Raw genomic sequence first — 22,503 nt, 5'->3', positions numbered from 1 at the left:
GAGGCATACGCTTTATTAGCGAGGTGGGCATTGCTCCTGCATGGCTTCGAGGGAAGGCTGATGTCCGAGCCTAGGGTCTTGGCTGCTGCAGGACACAGATGCGCAGCGACGGTCTCCTCGACGGGGGGAGAGCGCACGTACCCGTGGGCCTCCGCCCCATCCACGTGGGAAAAAATGGCCTGTGTGGCAGAGTGGACGCGCGCCGATTGGGGCGCAGACCATGTTTTCACCAGCTGCTCGTGAACGTCGGGGAAGAAGAGGACGGACGCCCTCGAGTCAGCCTTCCTTGTGGACCTGAAATACCAGGAGTCGAGCTTACTCCTGGTAGGCTCTTCCGGAGGACTCCAGGTAAGCTCCAACTCCTGGACAGCCTTCGACAGAACCCTCATGAGCTCCACTTGGAGGTCTGGGGGCCCCATGCTGTCCGTCTGATCGGGCTCCGATCCCGCCCAGTCCTCCCTCTCCGAGGCCGAAATGGACATCGAGTCGTCCACCTCCTCCTGGCCAAAGGACACAAACTCCTCGATGTTGGAAGGAGGGCGGAAGCAGTCCTTGGGGAAGGAAACCGGGGAATGGGGCGACCGCTGGGTCTGGCGGAGCAGCAAGATGATGCTCCCGCCACCAGGAGAGGGGGGGCCCACCAGCGGCCTGACCCCGAATAGACCGCGAGCCATATCGCGGCGGGTCCGGAGCACTCGGGCTGGCAGGTCCGCGCAATGTCCGCAGGTGGACTCGTCCAGCGCCGCCTCAGCGTGGGCCAGGCCCAGGCAGGCGACGCAGTGATCGTGTTGATCTGGCGGTTCTATTGGTCCCGCGCAGATCTTGCAAACTTTAGCCATGATGAATTCGACAGGTGAAGTAGAAGATTCTGACGTAATTGTCGTGGGCGCCGCTTTTATACTGCCTCTCGAGCTCGTCAGTATGTTCACGCGGTTGCTTGATTCGCGACAATTGGCCAGTCATTTGACTGGCGTGAGCCAATAAGACTTCAGGAAGGGTTGAAGGGAAGGAGTTCCCATAACGGAGAATTCTCCGTGATGTCCCGTGAAAGCTCGAGAGGGAACTGATTCATTTTTATGACTTTATTTTGTCAGTGTCGGCCTTGGTTCATATGGCATTAGATTTATATCAGATGCTGTTGGTTGTGAATTTTTTGACCAGGTTTTGGAGAGCTTTGGGGCTGGAAATCGCCAACCCAATCTGTCAACACACATCTCTTCAGAAGGCTTAGATTAAACCGCTTGATTCATATAGATTACTTTTTTCAGATCTCTTTATTAACTTTTTGAAACATCAAAGCATGATTGCATGGACTTTCAATGGAAGAACAGAAATCTGTTGGGTTTCATTAAAAATACCTTAATTTGTGTTTCATGTTTAAAAGTTTTATTGGCTTGGGATGATATGAGGGCGAGTAAATTATGACTGAACTTTTGGGTATCTATTAACTGATAACTCATGCATAATTTTAGAGGTTTTTTTAGGATTAATTTAAAAAAAGCCACTTCATAATAGTTAGTGGCTCATGAATTGGACTACACTGGTCGTGCTATGTTTGTTGTTGCGTGCAACCATTGAGGGCAACACAAAAGAAACATGCATTATTTATTCATAGACTTTGTGGCACAGAATCACTCTTTCTCATCTCAGTCAATTCAGACTAACAAGCTCACAACTCAAAACATCATAACTAAAACATTGCTGCTTTTGCCATGACACTGCCCTCAAAATAAGTGCAGGAAATGCTGTAAGAGTATTTTAGCATGTCCACATCAATAAAAAGTCAGGGCTGACTGACACAAGCATGTTTTCAGAGAAAGGGTGAAGTAAAGATTAATAGAGATCTGCTGTATGTATGGTTTGATGTGTGGCAGCATCTCTTGATTGCCGAGGCTAAGAGGAGAAGATAACTCCACCATTAGCTGCATTTTTAATCGCACACAGCATGCAAATCTGTTTGAGCAAAAGAAAGCCTGTCTTTGCGACCTGTTTGAACTGGGATCAGTGCCATACTCTGGATTTAGTCCACTGTGTACATGCTGTACTGCTTCATAAGCCACATGAACATTAAACATTAATTAGGTTGTGAATCGCAAAATGGTGCTTTCTTTTGCTCTTGCTTAGTGCTCAACATTAAAAAGCCAGTTGGGAAATCTGCCACTAGCCAAGTCTAGATGTGTGAGAGGACAACTCAAGACCCATATGAGTTAAAGGGGTCATATGTGGCAATTTCAAATTTTCCTTTCTCTTTAGAGTGTTACAAGCTGTTCGTGCATAGATGAGATCCCTAAAGTTGCAAAGACTAAAGTTTCAAACCCAAAAAGATATTATTTATAAAAGTTAAGACTCGTCCACACCCCCCTAAAATGGCTCATTCAAACACGCCCCCACATGTCTACGTCACGATGTGGAAATATTTGCGTAATGCCGCCCAAATGTTCACGCAAAGAAAGAAGGCGTGGTTTCAGTAACCGCAGTAGTGTTGATGCAGCCAGGGACAGGGAGACGCTGTGTGTTTCTATGCGAAAGCAAAAGCACTTTATTTGGCCTTCTGAAAGTAGATGCAATTAGGAATCATTGGTTAAGATTTGTTTACAACACAACAGCACAACCTAAATGTTCGAATTTGTGCAACGCATTTTATGGACGACAGTTTCGTGAACATAGCAGAGTACAAGGCTGGCTATGCACGAAGGCTATTTATTAAAAAAAGGGTAAATTACGACTTTGCTATGACAATCTGATGCTTCTGAATCAGCGACTGTAAGTATGTTTTGTTATTAGTTCAAGCATTTGCTATTGACTGTTCAAATGCGGAGTTTTGTGAGTAACGCGTCGTGTGTATGTGTGTGTGAGGGGAACAGGGTCACATCACAGCGGAGTGTAAAGTCCATCAGAAATCGTCTTAACCACGGCTTGTGTACTGCAAATACATAGGAGCATCATCACACTGTGTCTGTCACGTGACTCTGTTCCCATCTTGGGCTTGAACTGATGGTAAAACTAACTTGAAAGCTGAAGCTCGCGATTATGCTAATGTACGTTACATTTCCAACACGTGCTTGTGGTGTCCAGCCAGTCACAATGCACTGTGTCAGTTGGCCAATCAGAGCAGACTGCACTTGCTGGAAGGAGGGGCTTTGTAGAAAACGACAGTTTGAGAGAGGCGGGGCAGAGAGGAACTACAATAATGTACAGTTTTTGAAAAATAATTTTTTGAACATTAAAGCATCCACGAGGTCGTGGTTGGCAGCAATCGCAGCCAACATAGACTTTAAGGGTGGAGGGAGACAGCCTTCGCTCCAACCCTTGCTGCAAAAAGGACAGCAAGACTCTGATCGGGTACTTCCGGGGGTCTTTTCGGTGAGAAGAGCACCATTCGACGAACAGGTTCCACTTCAAGGCGTAAGCATGTCTCGTAGACGGTGCTCTCACCGAAGTGATGGTGTCAACTACCTCTTGGGGTAGGTCACCTAGAACCTCCGCGTCCCATCCAGGGACCAGACATGAAGTTTCCAGAGGTCTGGACGCGGGTACCATAAGGTACCCCGTCTCTGAGTCAGTAGAGCCTTCCTCAGAGGAATCTGCCAAGGAGGGGCTGTTACGAGGAGCATTAGTTCTGGGAACCAAGTCCGAGTGGGCCAGTACCGTGCCACGAGCAGGACCTGCTCCTCGTCCTCCCTGATCTTGTACAGAGTCAGTGCGAGAAGGCTCACTGGGGGAAACGCATACTTGCGAAAGCCCCGCAGCCAGCTGTGAGCCAATGCATCCGTGCCGAGTGTTCTTTCGGGCGGGGAGTAAAACAACTGGCAATGAGAGGTCTCTACAGAAGCAAACAGGTCTAGTTCCGAAACATCTCCAATCAGCTGGACCGTCTGGGGATGGAGTCTCTACTCTCCGGGGAGCGCAGCTCGTGACAGCTCATCGGTCGCCCGGTTGAGCAAGCCCGGAATGTGAATGGCACGAAGCGACCTCAGATGCATCTGGCAGGGCGGTGTGACTCGGACCCGATGAGGGCCGCGTTGCCATGCCCACCTCGGTACTCGGCCATGGAGCCAGTGTTGAAGCGGTCTCATATGAAGCAGCCCCAGCGGCGTGACTGCCGATGCAGCTGCCATATGCCCCAAGAGCCTCTGAAATTTTTCAGTGGGACCGCCGTCCTGCTCTTGAACGTATTCAAGCAGTTCAGCACCGACTAAGCACGTTCCTGCGTTATACCGCGCAGTGACCTTCGTCGCTCGTAGCGCAAGGTCTGTAGCGGTACGAAGCTCTTTCAGAACTTTCGGATCGTGACCACCCTCGTGCATGTCCCTCAGTGCTTTTAGCCTGAAGAACCTGCAATAACGCCTTAGCGTAAGGTGGAGGCAGCTTCTCCACAGGCCACATAAGCATTGCCGGACAGACCAGACGAGTACCTACAGGCCCGGAAGAGGAGGCGCGGTTTGCCCTGCCGGGTGGAGGCAGTAATAGGACACAACTGCATCGCAACTGACCGCTCCACCGGTGGGACCCCTGTATACCCCCTAGCTTCACCACCATTGAGGGTGGTGAGGGAGGAGGAGCTAGCAGGTCGGTTTCTGGCAGTAAAAGGTGCCATCCACGACCTGGTAAGCTCCCCATGCACCTCCGGGAAGGAGGCACCAGGGCAGGGTGCTGAGAACTAGCGCAAGCTACCCCGAGAAACCAGTCATCCAACCTTGAGAGCCCGGGGCACGGTGGAGGTCTCCACTCGAGCCCTACAGTCTCAGCGGCCCGGAAAAGCATAGCCATCATTTCTGGATCCGACTCAGGCATTGCTACTGCCGGAGCAGCAGCGCAGCAGAATCTTCTTCCCCAAAAAGTTCCGGCTCACCCTCCGATGCAGTGATCGACATCTGGTCGTCGGGAGGAGCGCAAAGGATACTGCTGGTATGCCCCTTGTAGAGGGCCCAGCATATTCCACTGGCAGCTCAACTGGTTTGGGAGCGCACGAGGAGTGATGGTCTCTCGAGGTTTGGTTCCCTGGATGGTTTGCCACCACTGTAAACTTCAGACCACCCGTGCCACCGCCTGAAGTAGTCCTCGTCTATCTGCAGCCAAACCGAGAATCAGATCGAGGCAGAGGCAACAGAGCTCCGCCCCTTTGTCGAGGTAACGGAGCCTGGCCCGCAACACCGAGATGATCATCTTCCCACAATGATCCACTTATTGCTTTACTGAACTTGTATAAATGATAATTAAATGTGTTATCATGCTGATTTCTGCAGAAAAACGGTACTCTTTGTGTGATATAGATTGTTAACTATATTAAATTATATAAATATAAAAAGCATTTTTGCCGTCTACAATTTAGAATGCCTTGAATGTTGAGTTTTAATAGACTAATAAATCAACGTGCGTGCACTCTGTGTGTGATTTGGCGATATAGCCTACTTGATAATGTCAGATCGCACATCATTACAACAACACTTACCATATTATCGCAGAAGACGTACTGTATATCGCACACCCCAGACTCAACTTGAGTGGAAAATGAATCATCCGCAGTTCAGCGCGCACTTCTTTGCACATGAGCAAAGGTGTTTTTAGGAGTCTAACTTTCAAGCGCCAGACCACTGATTCATCAAACCTGCTTTACTGCAGTCTGTGTTCTTCTGACTTCTGACTATTTTGTAGTAAGTAACCAGTGTTGTGCAAGTTACTTCCAAACTGTAATACATTATAGATTACTTGTTACTGTTATTTAAAAGTAATTCCTTACAATATTACTGTCTCAGAATTGTAATGCGTTACATTACTCCTGTATTACTTTTGAGTTACTTTCACCAAAATAACTACAGAAGTAGAACTTATCATTCTAAAATGTCAAAATGTACTGCAGAGCATTTTACATCCAGTAGAGGGTGATATGGTGTAGCATAATAACTGTGGGCTATCAGAAGCTGTCGTTGTTTAGTCTTTATTTACAAACTTGGACACTACATGTGGCTACTGACTGTCCACGAACAGGAAATAGAACTTACTTGCGGCATTTTTTATTCTTTAATGTCTCGTGGTCTTGCAAGTATTTTATTTTATTTTTTGAACAATTATATTTTGGGCTAAAAGTGTGTTGTAACGCAAGTGTTACTGAACATGTACCAAGTAAAATGTTACTGAAAATTGATTAGTAATACCTTACAATACTGCGTTACAGCAAAAAGTAATCCGTTACTGTAATACATTACATTTGTAATGCGTTATTCCAAACACTAAGTAATGAATATGCTTCAGGGAAATGTATCAGAGAAAAAGAATACATTTTAATTAGGAAATGTAGTGGAGTAAAAGTAAAAGTTGGCTGAAATATAAAAACTCAAGTAAAGTACAGACTCCCAGAAAAAACTTAAATATTATTACTTTGTTACAATACACCACTGCTTCATTCCTTGTTTTTAATTGAATTGAATTCACACCCAATCTTTGAATCCTTTCCAAAAGATGCATCAAAGAGAGCAAAGGACTGGTGTTTGTCCCATTTTCAAACCAGACATTCCACCATACTTCTACATTCCCAAATAACTTCTAATTCAATTAAAATCAGATATTTTTGCCGAACATTCAATAAAATGGTTTATCTAACATAACCATGTGTTAATGCCTATTTTTTGGATAATTCACAGATTGAAAAGTAATTCACTGCATTGACATTATACCTTCCTGCTCTAGCACTGGATATCTGTACATCCATCCAACAAGGTTACTTCAAATCATATTAAACATGTGGATTAAATGAGGGAGAAAAAAAGCACTTACGTAATTTGAGGCAAGGTCTGGATGTAGGTAATCAATACCTGCAAGGTGATGGCAAAAGGACACATTACTGGATGTTTAATGTTTACATTATTGCACATTATCAAGCCTTTAAGTGTTAATAACTGCTCTCTCGCGGCCAGATTTCACGCACCATCGTCCATGATGCCGATGGTCACACCTTTGCCGGTGAAGCCCATGCTCCACGCTTCTGCCACATTGAGATCCAAGCCTGGGGTCCCGTCCGCTTGGCCTGTATTTATCTAATCAAACAACACCAAACGTCACTCGAGCTGAGCATCCACCGCGTGGAAAATGAGATGTTATGAGGGAGGTGGCGCGGGAGAGAAAATAAATGTCACGCAGATATTACACTTCGCTGAAGCCCTGCTGTGCGGTGTTTATAACTGACAAACTAAATTAAAGACTGTTCTCCCTGGCAAAACAGACAGGGATGCCTGTCACGATAAGCCCTGGAGAAATAAGGAAGATATCAGCGTGTTTTGACGCTGGCTAACACACCAGTGTTGACAGTGACGGCTAATGAGGAAAATGGTTTAAATGAAAAGTATCAGTGATCCCGGCTAATCGCTTCCAATGCTGAAGGTCAAATCAAATGAAGACATTACCAGCTGTAATTACTTACAAGATACCACTGCTTGGTGAAAAGCGGGTCACTCGTGTTGACGTCAATGTTACTGATTTCTCTGTAGCCCCTCTTTTGACGGCCAAAAGCTTCCTGAGGAAACACATTTTTCACCTGAAAAACAAAGTAAAGGCAACTTTCATTGGATTTCAGCCTTGCACACCCACACTTATGTGCTTTAATACCACATTTCAGTCAACAAATACCGTACTAAGCATGCAGCAAAGTACAGTTGGAAGATAGCACAAATATGTGCACATCTGGCTTTTTTCATTGGTTTTTCACTATTTTGTTTAAGGCAGTTGAAACTAATGAATGTCATCATACTTCTCCAGTTGATTGTTTACATTACGAATTCCAAATATAGCATTATCCAATTAAATATGCATTAATTTGCATGCATTACAGAAATCTGAACATTTGACAAAGCCAGATTCATAACTCTTGTTTGATTTTGTTGACATATTAAAAGTTTTTACACAGGGGATTTTGGATTTCTCTTTTCATCACTACATAATTCTGAAAATACTGTCAAGAGACAAAAAAAGATACAAGTTCACCATATTTTTGGGAATAAATAAAATGTTATATATATAATTAGATGAAAGGTATCTGAACAAACCACTCTGTAAAAACCTTTGGAATATAGATATGAATAAAACTGTATAATTTGGTGTATGAAAGTGTTGCTGAAATGGAGGAAAGGTAAAAACTTACAGCCTTTAAAGATATGTATTGTAACTGAAATCTACACACACAAATAGAAGTGCAATAAAATAAACACTTAAAAGCTGGATGTTTTCTTTCCACCAGACTGGAACAACACGTTAAACAGCCCAAACTCTAAAAACTGACCAGTGCATGAAAAAACAATGTTTTTACCTGTATTTTCTTGCATTAAAATTTTTTTTTTTTAGCAAATTCATTAAGTAGGACCTATAGACCCCAGTCTAGTGGAAAAGCCTGCTGGGAACACCAGCATTCAAAACACAACATCTGCTGGTGATCAGCCATGACGTCTCATCAGCCGAGCACAGCACAGAGTGCAGGTTACTCATGGCTGGATGGCTGTCCTTTAAAGCAGCTTTACAGCATGACCTTTGACTTCAGCAGCAGCAGAAGCCCCTGAAGCCCATCACTGTAACCATGACGTTAGCCATTCCTCACAGACAATGACGCTCTCACATTAGCATGTGCGCTCGCTGCAGATAACAGATCAAAGTCTGCATTCAAAGAGCGCTTTGATGGCGGCACAAACCAAAATACTGCCATCAAATGAGCATTTTCAGTTTCACAGCCATTTTGATTGTTCATTTACATTTTGATCTTGGTTGCATCGCCAAGTGTAAACAGATTAGAGAACATTTTATAGCTCAAAACACTGATAGCCGATGAGGCTTTGATTATTTCTGTGAGCAGATGGGATTCCCGACATTAGATGAGAGTCTATTGTGAAACATATAGTTCTGGTCCTGCATTCTGAGTGGTCAATACAGCATTCCAGGTGTGTTCAAATTTATACAGTGGTGTGAAAAAGGTGTTGGCCCCCTTCCTGATTTTTTTTTTTTTTTGCATGTTTGTCACACTTTAATGTTTCAGATCAAACAAATTTAAATATTAATCAAAGACAACACAAGCAAACATAACATGCAGTTTTTGAATGAGGTTTTTTATTATGAAGGGAAAACAAAATCCAAACCCACATGGCCCTGTGTGAACAAGTGTTTGCCCCCTAAACCTAATAACTGGTTGGGCCACCCTTAGCAGCAACAACTGCAATCAAGCGTTTACGATAACTTGCAATGAGTCCGTTACAGCGCTGTGGAGGAATTTTGGCCCACTCATCTTGGCAGAATTGTTGTAATTCAGCCACATTGGAGGGTTTTCTAGCATGAACCGCCTTTTTAAGGTCATGCCACAGCATCTCAATAGGATTCAGGTCAGGACTTTGACTAGGCCACTCCGAAGTCTTCATTTTGTTTTCCTTCAGCCATTCAGAGGTGGATTTGCTGGTGTGTTTTGGATCATTGTCCTGCTGCAGAACCCAAGTTCGCTTCAGCTTGAGATCACGAACAGATGGCCGGACATTGTCCTTCAGGATTTTTTGGTAGACAGCTGAATTCATGGTTCATTTATCACAGCAAGTCTTCCAGGTCCTGAAGCAGCAAAACAGCCCCAGACCATCACACTACCACCACCATATTTTACTGTTGGTATGATGTTCTTTTTCTGAAATGCTGTGTTACTTTTACACCAGATGTAATGGGTAACACACCTTCCAAAAAGTTAAACTTTTGTCTCGTCAATCCACAGAGTATTTTCCCAAAAGTCTTGGGGATCATCAAGGCAAAACTGTTTTCTGGCAAAACTGAGACGAGCCTTTATGTTCTTTTGTTAACAGTGTTCATGACTCTTATGGTGGAGTCATGAACACTGACCTTAACTGAGGCAAGTGAGGCCTGCAGTTCTTTAGATGTTGTTGTGGGGTCTTTTGTGACCTCTTGGATGAGTCGTCGCTGCGCTCTTGGGGTAATTTTGGTCGGCCGGCCACTCCTGGGAAGGTTCACCACTGTTCCATGTTTTTGCCATTTGTGGATAATGGCTCTCACTGTGGTTCGCTGGAGTCCCAAAGCTTTAGAAATGGCTTTATAACCTTTCCAGACTGATAGATCTCAATTACTTTCTTTCTCATTTGTTCCTGAATTTCTTTGGATCTCAACATGATGTGTAGCTTTTGAGGATCTTTTGGTCTACTTCACTTTGTCAGGCAGGTCCTATTTAAGTGATTTCTTGATTGCGAACAGGTGTGGCAGTAATCAGGCCTGGGTGTGGCTAGAGAAACTGAACTCAGGTGTGATCAACCACAGTTATGTTTTAACAGGGGGGGAAAAAAATCATTAATATCCTCTGCATCTCAATTGGGCTCAAATTGATAAGCAATATTGACAACGCCATTGTTTACAATACAACCGGAGCACATGCCACTGAGGTGAGGGGAGGGATGTTTCTGAATGTGCACTGGCGGTTTAGCGAATCACAGCACACTGGGCCAGCTAACCAATCAGAGCCCATCACATATTTCTGAGGGAGGGGCTTCATAAAACCAGGAAATCATCGGAGCGTTTATATGAGAAGGGACAGAGCACTGTAGAATAAAGGTAAATTATGTAAAAAATAATGTGATTTAAAAAACAAACAAAAAAACAAGCATGAACACATGTTAGACTGCACCCCATAAACACAATCAAGCCTAGAAAAAAAAACTGCCCTTCAAGTTTCAGAAAATTTGAGTTGTGTGTACAGTTGTGTACATGAGGGTTTTATTTTACATCTAATGTTGTTAAATTAATGTTTATTGCATTATTTCAGTATCATGTGTGTCACCATGACCTTTTATATATTAGTAATTACTTTCTCAGCCTGTGGAAGAGCTGTTTGTGATGAGCGTTGATTCATCAGACTTTCTCATTACCACCTGATTTTGATGGTTTTCAGTGAATTAAACATATATTAGTACTTTAATAGATTGTAATATTAACATTATATTAGTTAATGAAGTACCGTTTTTTCTGTGAAAGTTTGTAAAACCTAAAATTTTAGCACATCAAGTTAAACTATACATAAAAATGAGAAAGGTTGCCTTGGAAACTAGCTGAAATAAGTATTTTATATTATATTTCAGCTAACATTTATTTTGAGTAACAAAACAGTTTTTAATAGTTTTAGTTTTGTAGGTTTTAATAACCCTGGCATAAAACAGTTTTCTTCAATCTATATATACAGTGCCCTCCATAAGTATTGGAACAGTAAAGACAAAATTGCTTTGTTGGCTGTGGAGTCCAGACATTTACAAATATGATTAAAAGATGAATATGAGACAAAACTACAGAATGTCACATTTTATTAATGGGTGATTCAACTCATAGATGTTTTACCAGCTAAGAAGTTCAGCACTTTTAGAGTTTCATCCCTCTATCTGATGTGAGCATAAGTATTGGAGCAGTTGCCTCACAGGTCTTTCTAAGTGATCAGCTGTGTCCTGTTGCATTAATTCTTCAGATATTAAAAGCAGGGAATGTGTCGTATCAGTTATATCCATTACTTCTGCATTCTGAATCTTGCATTCGATGATGACACACAAACCAGGATGAAGATGAGGGAGCTGACTTTGAGAGAAAACCAAGTGATTTGGATGCTAAAAAAAAAGAGGAAGTCAGTTAGAGCTCTAGCAAAAACAAAGGGCATGGAGAAATCAAGAGTTTGGAAACCACCAGAGACACCAGCAACCAACAACGACCTGATCGGCTGAGAAAACAACAGTAGTTGATGACAGACAAATCATAAAAGCTGTGAAAATGAACCCTAAAAGACGTGTCTGTAAAATCACCAACAACTTCCAGAAAGCTGGGGTGATGCTCTGACAATCTACTGTCCTCAGGAGACTTTGACACAGAATTACAGATGCTACACAGCAAGATGCAAACCTCTGACCAGCACCAGAAATAAGATTAGAGAAAGACAAGATTAGAATTTGCAAAAAAGCACAAAGGTGAGCCAGAAGAGTTTTGGAACTGTGTTTATGGACCGATGAGACAAAGATGAAACTTTATCTAAGTGATGGGAAAGGAAAAATGTGGAGAAAAAAAGGGAACTGCAATGATCCCAAGCATACAGCCTCATCTGTAAAGCATGGTGGAGGTGGTGTCATGGCATGGGCATGCATGGCTGTCTCTGGAACAGGCCCTCTCAACTTTACTGATGACTTAATGTATGATGACAGTAGCAGAATGAATTTGGAAGGGTACAAAACCATCTTGCCTACCAATATTCAAGAAAATGCCACCAGATTCATTGGGAAGTGCTTCATATTGCATCAGGACAATGACCCAAAACACCCTGCCAGTTCACTCAAGGAGTTTATAAGGGCAAAGAAATGGAAAGTCTTAGATTGCCCAAGTCAATCTGCAGATTTAAATCAGATTGAACATGAATTTCACCAGCTGAAGAGGAGAGTAAAGGCTGAAACTCCCCAAAACAAGCAACAATTGGAATTGGCTGCATTAAAGGCTAAGAAAAGCATTTCAAAGGATGAGAGCAAGAGTCTGGTGATGTCTATGGGTCACAGATTCACTGCTGTGATTGTGGATCTGCAACTAAATAATAGCTTTTAATCTTATATATCTGCCTTATGTTCAACTGTCCCAATACTTATGCTCACATCAATGAGTGGATGAACTCTAAAAGTGCTGTTCTTTTTATTTGATAAAACATGTATGTGTTGAATCACCCAATAATAAAATGTGACATTCTGTAGTTGTGTCTCATATTCATCTTTTAATCATATTTGCAAATGTCTTGACTCCACAGCCAACAGAGCGATTTTGTTTTTACTGTTCCAATACTTATGGAGGGCACTGCATATATCCTGATATATATTGCTGTGATAAAAAATGACTCACATGTGATATGAGATTCTGGTCATTGTGCAAACGTCTATCTGAATCAGAGCATGTGCTTCTTTCTGCAAAAGAGGGAAATCCAGCTCTGCCAAGCACTGGGTTCAAGGACATGATAATTGAGTTGTAAGAATTTGAGCTGAAAGGAGGGAAAGTGACAGGTACAAGTGCTGTTCCCTGGATTAAATTGGCTTCGTGGGTTTATGGGTCGGTTATGTCTATTGCAAAGATTCACATCATTTGCAGAACCATTTCTACACTACCATATATCAGTACTGAAGGACACATTACCTATCATTTAGCAGTCAGTCGCATTGTGTTTTACCAACGGTGAGCCCAAAAAACATCAAATTTTACATTGATTTCTGATGTTTCCTGATTGAGAGAGCAGACATATGCTGGTTTACCCTGTATACTCAAGATCTGGTGTTTCAGAGCAGCCCTCTCATGACTCAGATGATGCTCAAAATGGCACCGCACACTTCATGCGTGCATCAGCATGAGTTCTTTCCTTTTGCTTTGCAGCCAGATCTTCATTGTGTCATTTTTTTTTATCCAAAGTTTCAAATGAGAATACCCACATGAAAAAAATACTATAGTAATTTATAGTAAATACTATAGTGTTTTTGAACCATACTATAGTAAAGTACTTGAATTAATTTGTTGTGGTAATTCTATAGTTGCTGTGATAATATAACAACTATAGTAATATAAACAAATTACTTTACCCAATACTGTTTTCTACAACTACAGGGTATATACTACTCCAATATACTACAGTTTACTGTAGTAATAACTAAAGTATGCTACAGTATTTATTACAGTTTATCAGTTCACAATAGTTTATACTACAGTATGCTGTAGCATTCATTAACAGTGTTGTAAATACTATAATATATACAGAATAATACACTTTATTATAGCATGGTTCAAAAGCACTATAGTATTTACTATAAATTATGTGTGTGACAATAAAAGTTGAAGAAATTAAGTACCAGATTTACATTGCATAAAGGAAATAAAGCACATTCTTAAGTGTTATTTAAAGTGCCTTTAAAGATGATTTGTGTAATACTTGTGTATTGAACCAAAATACTGAGCAAAGTGAAGAGCAAATGGCTTACTTCTAAATGAGATTGAAGAATATGTTATGACATTAAAAATGACCCTCAACACACATTTCTGCTCTTATTGTGCACAGTTCAGTAGTGCATCATCTGCGTAGTCCTTCATTAAAATGTGATAACTTGATTCAGAAATACGGATCGTGAGTAAAACGGATCGTGGACAGTCCTGTTGACTTCAGGGAGATGTTCAGCAGCATAATGAAGAACGCTCTTACGCAACATCTGAACGAGACAGAAAGGGAGAGACTGTCCAAATGAAGAGCAAAGCAAACATTAGCAGAGCCTCAGTGTAAACAGCCAGAGAGGAGCGTGTGAATGAGCAGAGCACAAAAACAAGAAACCAATCAATACACCACGCTCTGTGACAACACTTGAGCTGAGATGATTGTGGCGATGGAGAAACCTCCCCATAAGCACTGATTCTGAAGGGTCTTCCAGGGACAAACCGAAGGCTGTTTGTGTGAATAGGAACGAGCGTCTAAAGCTGATGAGATAAATCCATCACAGACGGCTAAAGCACTGCTTCCACTTCTCCAGGACAATAAGTGGCAACCCAACTTTGCTCAAAGTGAAACAAAAATGTCCTTAAAGTCAAACACTGGAATTACATTGAAATGCATAGGCTTAAAAATTGATGCAACAAAGCGGTCCATTTGACTTTCTAAGCATCTCTTGCATTTAAAGCAAATCACATTCCACGTACAAACCTACACAAGTGTTTTCTTCCTTTGTATTTGAACCTGTACTGAATAGTTTGGGTCATATTTTCCTGTTCTTTGTGTGGTTTTGTTCATGGCTGAGTACAGATGAGTACGAGTCTGTCTTTTTGGCAAAGTTTTTGAGTCAAATTTCTGTGTGAATGGACACACGGTGAGTTATACTTTACTATTATTTGCATTTGCAGTGGTTTTTCGCTGTTGTCCATGATCTGATGTCCATTTTAAGGTTTTGGGCTGTCAGTGAGAACTGCCGAGCTGAAGCACATCACTGTCTGTTAATGAGACGCTCGTGTCGTTTGTCAAGATGATGAATGAATTGAATGTGATAGATCTGACACTTCTGAATTTATTACCCTGGTCGCTGGACCAGCCTTTAATTGAATCCAAACTCAGATCGGGGAAGTTATCAGACATCATCCGTACAATAGATGGAATAATGAGATTTTTAAAATTTCTTGTAAAATTTCAGGGGCATTAGCTATTGGAGACCATTTTCTTTCTTGGTGAACACTGATTTTATGACATTCCGCTCCTGTCATGTGATGTATTTTGGGAGATGATAATGCAGGGCCGGACTTGATTTTATCCATCAGGAAATTAGCAGATATTGAAGAGTGGGCATTAGTCAGGTGGCTGGAGGCCGTATACACATTGTAAAAGGTTCTGGTAATTTTCAATCTGTAAAGTTTACAGAAATTTCCTTTAATTCTAAAACACAACATAATGCAATGCATAATTCATAATACAAGTAAAACACATGTAAGAAAATTCCTTCATATCAACACATTACATTGGGCCCTCTGACGGACTTGTTTTAAAATGACTACGTTTATGTGAATCAGTTAACTAGCCAGAGTGGCCATCACAACAAATTTAATGCATCCTGATGTTTTGTGCAAATGATGCTCAATATGTCGATGAAAGAGTGCTTTGATGGTTTGGAAACATTCTGTGCCACTGGATGAATTAACACACTCGGCCCTGATGAACGGACTAATAAATAATTCAGCTTTTCAAGCCAGACTGAAGACCACAATTGAACATTAATAGCTGTTTCGTTAATAAAAGTGCAGAAAGTGAACAGATCCTCTCATGTGAGTGCAAATCGCTGTTGTAGCCACTCACAGGATTCTGGAGGTTGATTATAGGCTTAAATCTTACAGACTGAAATCTTCCCATTTTCAGTCTCAAAAATCCATCTACGGTTCATTTATTTTTATGAACAAGTAGTCTGAGCTCCAGACAGATTGGAAACCAAAACTGTGTTTAAAGGAGTCATATGATGCGATTTCAACTTTTCCTTTCTCTTTGGAGTGTTACAAGCTGATTTTGCATAGATAAGATCCCTGAAGTTGCAAAGACTAAAGTCTCAAAACCAAAGAGATATTCTTTATCAAAGTTAAGACTCTGCCACACCCCCTAAAACGGCTCATTCAAACACACCCCCACATGTCTACGTCACGATGTGGAAATATTTGCGTTATGCCGCCCAAATGTTCACGCAAAGAAAGAAGGCGTGGTTTCAGTAACCGCAGTAGTGTTGATGCAGCCAGGGACAGGGAGACGCTGTGTGTTTCTATGCGAAAGCACTTTATTTGGCCTTCTGAAAGCAGATGCATTTAGGAATCATTAAGATTACTTACAACAGAACAGCAACACATTTTATGGACGACAGTTTTGTGAACCTTGGAGAGAGGAGGTAATTCTGACTTTGCTCTGACAATCTGGCGCTTCTGAATCAGCGACTGTATGTTTTGTTATTAGTTTAAGTATTTGCTATTGACTGTTCAAATGCGGAGTTTTGCACGTGCGTGTGTGTGTGTGTGGGCGAATGTGTGTGTGTGAGAGAGAGAGAGAGAGAGAGAGGGTCATATCTTAACCGCGGCTTGTTTGCAAATACATACGAGCATCATCACTGTGTCTGTCACGCGACTCTGTTCCCCTCTCGGGCTTGAACTGATGGTTAAACTAAGGACATGATTAACTGTCTTTACTTTCATTTTGAAAGCTGAAGCTCACGATTATGGAAAGGGGCGTTACATTTCCGACCAGAGCTTGTGGTGTTCGACCAATCACAATGCACTGTGCCAACTGGCCAATCAGAGCAGACTGTGCTTGTCGGAAGGAGGGGCTTTGTAGAAAATGAGGCGTTTGAGAGAGGCGGGGCATAGAGGACCTATTAGAGCATGTCAACATATTCTGTTATACCAAATACACAAAATAATGATCTTTAAAATCAGCATCATATAACCGCTTTAACTGTAGTGGGTGACTTCCAGGAGCAAAAATATTTCACTTTTTGTGTCTGTGAAATAACCAGCACTTATTGGATTGAGTCTCCACACATTTTTTTTTTTTCAGTTTGTTCACATCATAACATGAAAACAAGGCAAACACATCTCCTCCTGTCAGAGACTGTTAGTCAGAATATGCAGGACCTGATTTTATATCCCAAAATTAAAAACTTTTGAGTCCTATTCATCTGATGTGAATACATACATTTAGCAAATCTTATGTTGTACATTTAATAATGTAAAAGAGGCCATGCTGTATGTGATATATATATACATGAATAATTCAGATGCAAAAGCCTCTAAGTGTCATTTGAAAAAAAAAAATTCTAAAATGATATTTTTATCAGGCTCCTATGTGTAGGTTCAGTAATTTCACTTTAATGGCAATGAATATGTTCTTTTCACCTTCTGCATGAAGATATTGTCCTTGTCATGTGTACTAATATCAATAGTTGGCCTCAAAGAGTGCTGCACAATAATGTAACAGCTGTTTTGCATCATAGCTGTTACTATATTGTATATTTTCACACAATTAGGGCACCATCAGCAACTAAGCATTTTCAAAAATAATAATGCAGCCTCATTCAAACTGCATAGTGTCATAACACCTGATAAAATACCACTCAGACGTCCAGCCAAGATACGAGCCAAAACAGAGTGATTCGGTGATTGACATGTTAGCCTTTAACTTTTACAAGCAACGGCTCTGGCATCAGATGCGCCTGGGTTAGTTTCTATGGGAACGAACACACGATGGGGTTCTGGTCTTACCCGGTGATCCTTCGCCAGGCGCCGGTGCTGCTGCAGGCTGCGTTTCCTCCGGGTTTTAGGGATTTCCCGCGGGTAGAAATGAAATAGTCCCTCGCCAAAAGGAAGCTGCAATTAAACACACCTGTATTAGAAGAGCTGAAAGAGAGAGTTTGGCCTCTTAAGAAGTGTGGAATATGATTATGGAAACCCAACAGATGCATGTTTTCCCCAAGTATGACTGATAATGTTTTTAAAGGTGAAAATCCAGAGTGTCTGGCTATATGTAAATATTTTATCCCACTGTGAATTCATAAACTTAAGGAAACTCTCAGCATAAAAATGTGAAATGTGCCTAAAAAACATGCTGAAATTATTTGTGCGTGCAGCATTTGCAGTGTGCAACAATGTTAATTTTGTCGACGAAGACGATGACAAAAAATATTCATCAACCTTTTTTCTGTGACTAAGATGAGACGTTGACGAGCTAAAACTACTATCTGTTGATAAAAACTATGGTGAAATTTATGCCGCGTCTTCGTTAATAAGTCAAGACGGGACTAAAATGTTATTTGAGGACTACCTGACATTTAAAATACATCATATAGGCTATATTAACTGTCTTGTCTTTCAAAATATGCGTCTCTGTCATTGGATAAGGTGCGTTTGCATATCTAGTCTCAGTATGGCAGCCGCAGTGGACGGATAGCCTACCAAAACGCGAACTAGCGATCTGAAACAATGGCCTCAGCACCCGAAGGGTTAGGGAGTGGGTGACCAGATGTCCCGTTTTTCCCGGGAGTCACAATTCATTGTCGATTAACTTAAAGTTAGTGAAGGTGCTATAGGTGGAATCGGCCGATAGAAGTGCTCTCTCTTACGCATGCTCCACTTCTTCAGTCTCAGCGCGCGATCAGTTCTCAGTGCTCAAATACACACACAGCTGTCCAAATGTCTCTCGTGTAGAGTCAGAGTATCTCACGTAAATACAGTCGGGTATGGCTTAAGTGAGTGAGAACTGAATGTGTCAGTATTACATGAATACTTTCCGTCCTAATTATCTGTGTCATCAACGTTAAACAACAAAAGATGTTAAATAAATGTATACTTGTTAAGTAAACCTGCTGTATCTGAAAAATTAGTTTAATCTGTATCTCTACTAAAATTTTTTCCAAATTCAATCCTTGATTCAAATTTCTCATAACTAAGCTTAATTGATTTGGTCTAAAGAGAGAAGAATTGATGACTATTTTTGTTTGAATACTACATATAAAATAGCTTCCAAAATAAATGTTGGTAACTGCAGTTTGACTAAAAGTAATGACTAAAAGTTGACAAAAATGCAATGACTTTTCGTCGACTAAAACTAGACTAAAACTATGAAAGACTCAAATGACTAAAATGTGACTAAGACTATTAAGCATTTTCGTCTCAAGATAAAGACTAAGACTAAATCAAAAATGCCTGCCAAAATTAATACTGGTGTGCAAATCTTAAAGTGTAATATAAAATTAAAGTTTTTAGATTAAGATTAAAGTATTTATGGTGTCAAAATTTGCCACTAATATTCCCCAGAAATGATCGTTTTGATGTGCATTATATTACTGACACTGTTTGAATATTAGACAAGAACTTCATTGGCTCTACAAAATCTAGTCTGACACCAACTAAATACAATACATGGTATTCAAATTAAAAAAAAAATAGGTCATGTTATACTCCAAGATTAAGATGGCAGATATTGTACTACACTATATTCATTACAGTTAACTTGAAATATTGAAGTAGAAATATAGTGCAGTTTGAGTGCAGAATATACCAAAATGTCACTCGGCCACAAATCATCCAGTTACATCCTTCTGAATGACTGAAAACATTACATATAAACTATATTTTGGCAGCTGTATTATATTTTTTCATTTTAACTCTGCTGTCATGCTGTAGATTAAACTATAATTTTGTAGTTTCTATGAAATATTAGCTCTTATTTTATTTACCTTTTGGTGCAATTGATTTTATTTATTTTTATGTAGTCCTAATCGTTCCTCTACTTCAAAGTCATTTCACCACCAGGCTGTCCTTGTAAATTAAACTCCTGTTCTATCTGAGTCTTGCAATGTTAAAGAAAAGAAGAATCCATGAAAAAAAGGCACTGAAAGTGAATTCTGATTGAGGAAGTGAAGTCAAATAATGTGAGTGAAAAGCTGCAGACTCTCCTCCAGCAAAGTTAACAGAGCTCAGTGTTTATTAAGGTGCATCTTTCTTGAGCAAAGAAAGCAGAGAATTATATAATTCAAGGGGAGCTTCTACTGGCTCAGACAGAGCGAGTGTGAATTAGGAGGACAAAATCCGTCTCAAAAACAAACAAACAAACAAAACCAGGTCAAAAACAATAAGCCATACACATGATAACGGGTCAGGTGTTATTCCTAAGCTCGGCCACACGTGAAGCTCTGTTCCACTCCAGTGAGATCTGCAGCAGACATGCTTTGACATTTGACAAGGCTGATTTGTCAGGCTAATCAAGTCCTCTGTTCGGTGATAAACGGCCCTTCATGAGATGGAATAAATAAACACTGCGATGTCAGATGAAAACTTGTTTACTATTTACACTCAGTCATTTTCTTACTGCTCATAATATGCAACCGAAAAGAATAATATTAGCATAAACCATGCTATTTTCTGCAGGTCTGAAGGGTTAATGTTTTGTTTTTATATTTCTATTGTACTCCAAACAAGAAACTGTCATTCATTTGTGTTGAATTTTAAAAATCCACATCCTAATGATGCTGTTTTCATAATTACCAGAATATCTGTAGATCTCCAATCTCCTAGTTCCACACTATAGTCAAATGATTTTACAACAATGGGATTTTTACAGGATTTTTAATGAAATCATAATTTGGAACCAATCCTATGGACTCTTATGAGATCAAAATGTGCAAAAATTCCCACTGGATAAACTGACACTCCTGTTTTCAGATTTATTATTATAATAAGGAGGATTTTATTTTTAAGTGTTCTTATTAGGATTTGGCCGCTCCAGTAGGAATCCTGTACACTCTCCTTTAAAATTTCTGTAGGAAAGCCTAAACCATATGACCATTAAACAACAATAAATTAGGCATGGCTTGTAAATTGATTAACATTAGAGCAATTTTATTCACCAGCCTTTCAACTTCTGCTGAAAGAATGTAGCACTTCATTCCAGTTGCTTTGTTTGTGTTGTCCACAAGAGAACACCTTGTACTCAGATTTTCATGATTGATAGCTATATGTGATTGCATAATTATAAATGTCTAAAAACAAACATGCATGCATCAAAGTGGCAGTTTGGAAGGCGTTCTGGTGCGCATACTGCTACTTACCTTCCTTGCGCTCCCGAAGCCGTGCTCCAAGGCAAGTTGATGAGCATCTTCGTTCGTCCCCTCGTGCAGCTGGACCAGAAAATGATCACTAAAGATGAGCTCCTCGTCCGCTGCAGCTATGAACACCAGAGCATTGAGCAGGATGAGAGCCAGCGCTGTCCCATCTCGACAGAATCCCAGCATCGTGCTGTCTTCGCCGTGCTGTTAGTGAGTGAACGCTGTCAAACGCAGAGGAACGCTGGAGCTCTTCAGCAGGGCTCGTCAGGGCGCATCTCCTCAGTCATCGGTGGATGAGGCGAGGGCAGCCGGACCGTGTTTGTGTGTGGGACCCAATCTGCATGTTCTGCCTCCCTTTAATCTATAATTCATCGGCATAAACGTGTGGCTCTTTTGCATGTGACGTTCCACGGAAAGATGCCCAATAAGCTGACGCGGGTGTGGCTGATCGCCTCTCTCCCTCCCTCGGTAGTGTGCATGAAGTAGTGCACTTCAGCACCCTGGAGAATTCCTCCATCCGCTCCGGCTATAGTTTACCCGGCTCGGATTCGCAGGGAATCCAGACCAGTTCAAATGCGCTCGATAATTTCGACTCGTTCCTCAGTTTGTTAACAGGGCTTTAAAATAAATGCAGCTCGTAATTTTGTTGAAGCGCTTATTAGCTAATTTCACAGTACAAAAGTGTGTTTTTGAGCTGTAAATCGACCATTTAGGGGTGTGATTCCAGACTAATGAAACAGAACCATTTGAAACCATACATAAAATTTGAGAAGCATTGGGCTTACATCCAACTAAAATGTTTCAGAAAAAAAAAAAAAAAATCCAAGAACAGTGTATAATTAATGATTTTGGGCTAACATTTTGATAACTTTATTAAAGACCATAGCTTTGAGAAACATTTGCCAGAACGTTATGAGCACATTCCCTGTTAGCTGAGACCCAGCATCTGTTTCCCATGTATTAAATGAATGGGGACATATTTGTAAGCTGCAAAAATAAAAATAATTATAATAAAATAAAATAAAATAATTAAATAAAATAAAATAAAAATAATAATACATTTTAAAGGTGTCATGAACTGCATTTTTATAATAATAATAATTATTATTATTATTGGCTTTATTATTGGGGCTAAAGTGGCAGCGCTGTAGAAGTAGGCGTTGATCTTCTTCAGCAGAGGCAGTCTTTCGTCGCACTATGACGTCATAAGGTTTCAATAAAAGCTGTTTTTGAACTCACCAGAACGTTTTGAGTTCTGAAACTTACATGATGTTTTTTATAGCAAATTCACCTGTTATTTGTCAAAAGATCAATGAATGACTCCTTTAAAATACTCTGAAGCCACGTGATTTCGTTAATCATTCCCACCACTTAAGCA

The 22,503-nt window shown here is 40.8% G+C and overlaps 1 protein-coding gene across 1 annotated transcript in view; it reads right to left on the bottom strand.

Moving 5' to 3' along the window:
* LOC306882194 (neuroendocrine convertase 2-like) overlaps positions 1-21,478 on the bottom strand; it is an 82,624-nt gene extending 61,146 nt beyond the window's left edge. Inside the window, exons 1-5 of the mRNA XM_079436672.1 lie at positions 21,129-21,478; positions 17,785-17,889; positions 7,418-7,531; positions 6,926-7,034; positions 6,775-6,812 (exon numbers count right to left, since the gene is read on the bottom strand). Of these exons, the coding sequence (XP_079292798.1) occupies positions 6,775-6,812; positions 6,926-7,034; positions 7,418-7,531; positions 17,785-17,889; positions 21,129-21,311 (549 nt within the window). The 5' untranslated portion in view covers positions 21,312-21,478. The remainder of the gene's footprint in view (positions 1-6,774; positions 6,813-6,925; positions 7,035-7,417; positions 7,532-17,784; positions 17,890-21,128) is intronic.
* Between the last annotated feature and the right edge of the window lie 1,025 nt (positions 21,479-22,503).

The sequence above is a fragment of the Barbus barbus genome (assembly GCF_936440315.1).
Source record: "Barbus barbus genome assembly, chromosome: 16".
Lineage (NCBI taxonomy): Eukaryota > Metazoa > Chordata > Actinopteri > Cypriniformes > Cyprinidae > Barbus > Barbus barbus.
The sequence above is the reverse complement of the archived record's forward strand: the minus strand, read 5'-3'. Positions and strand labels throughout refer to the sequence as shown.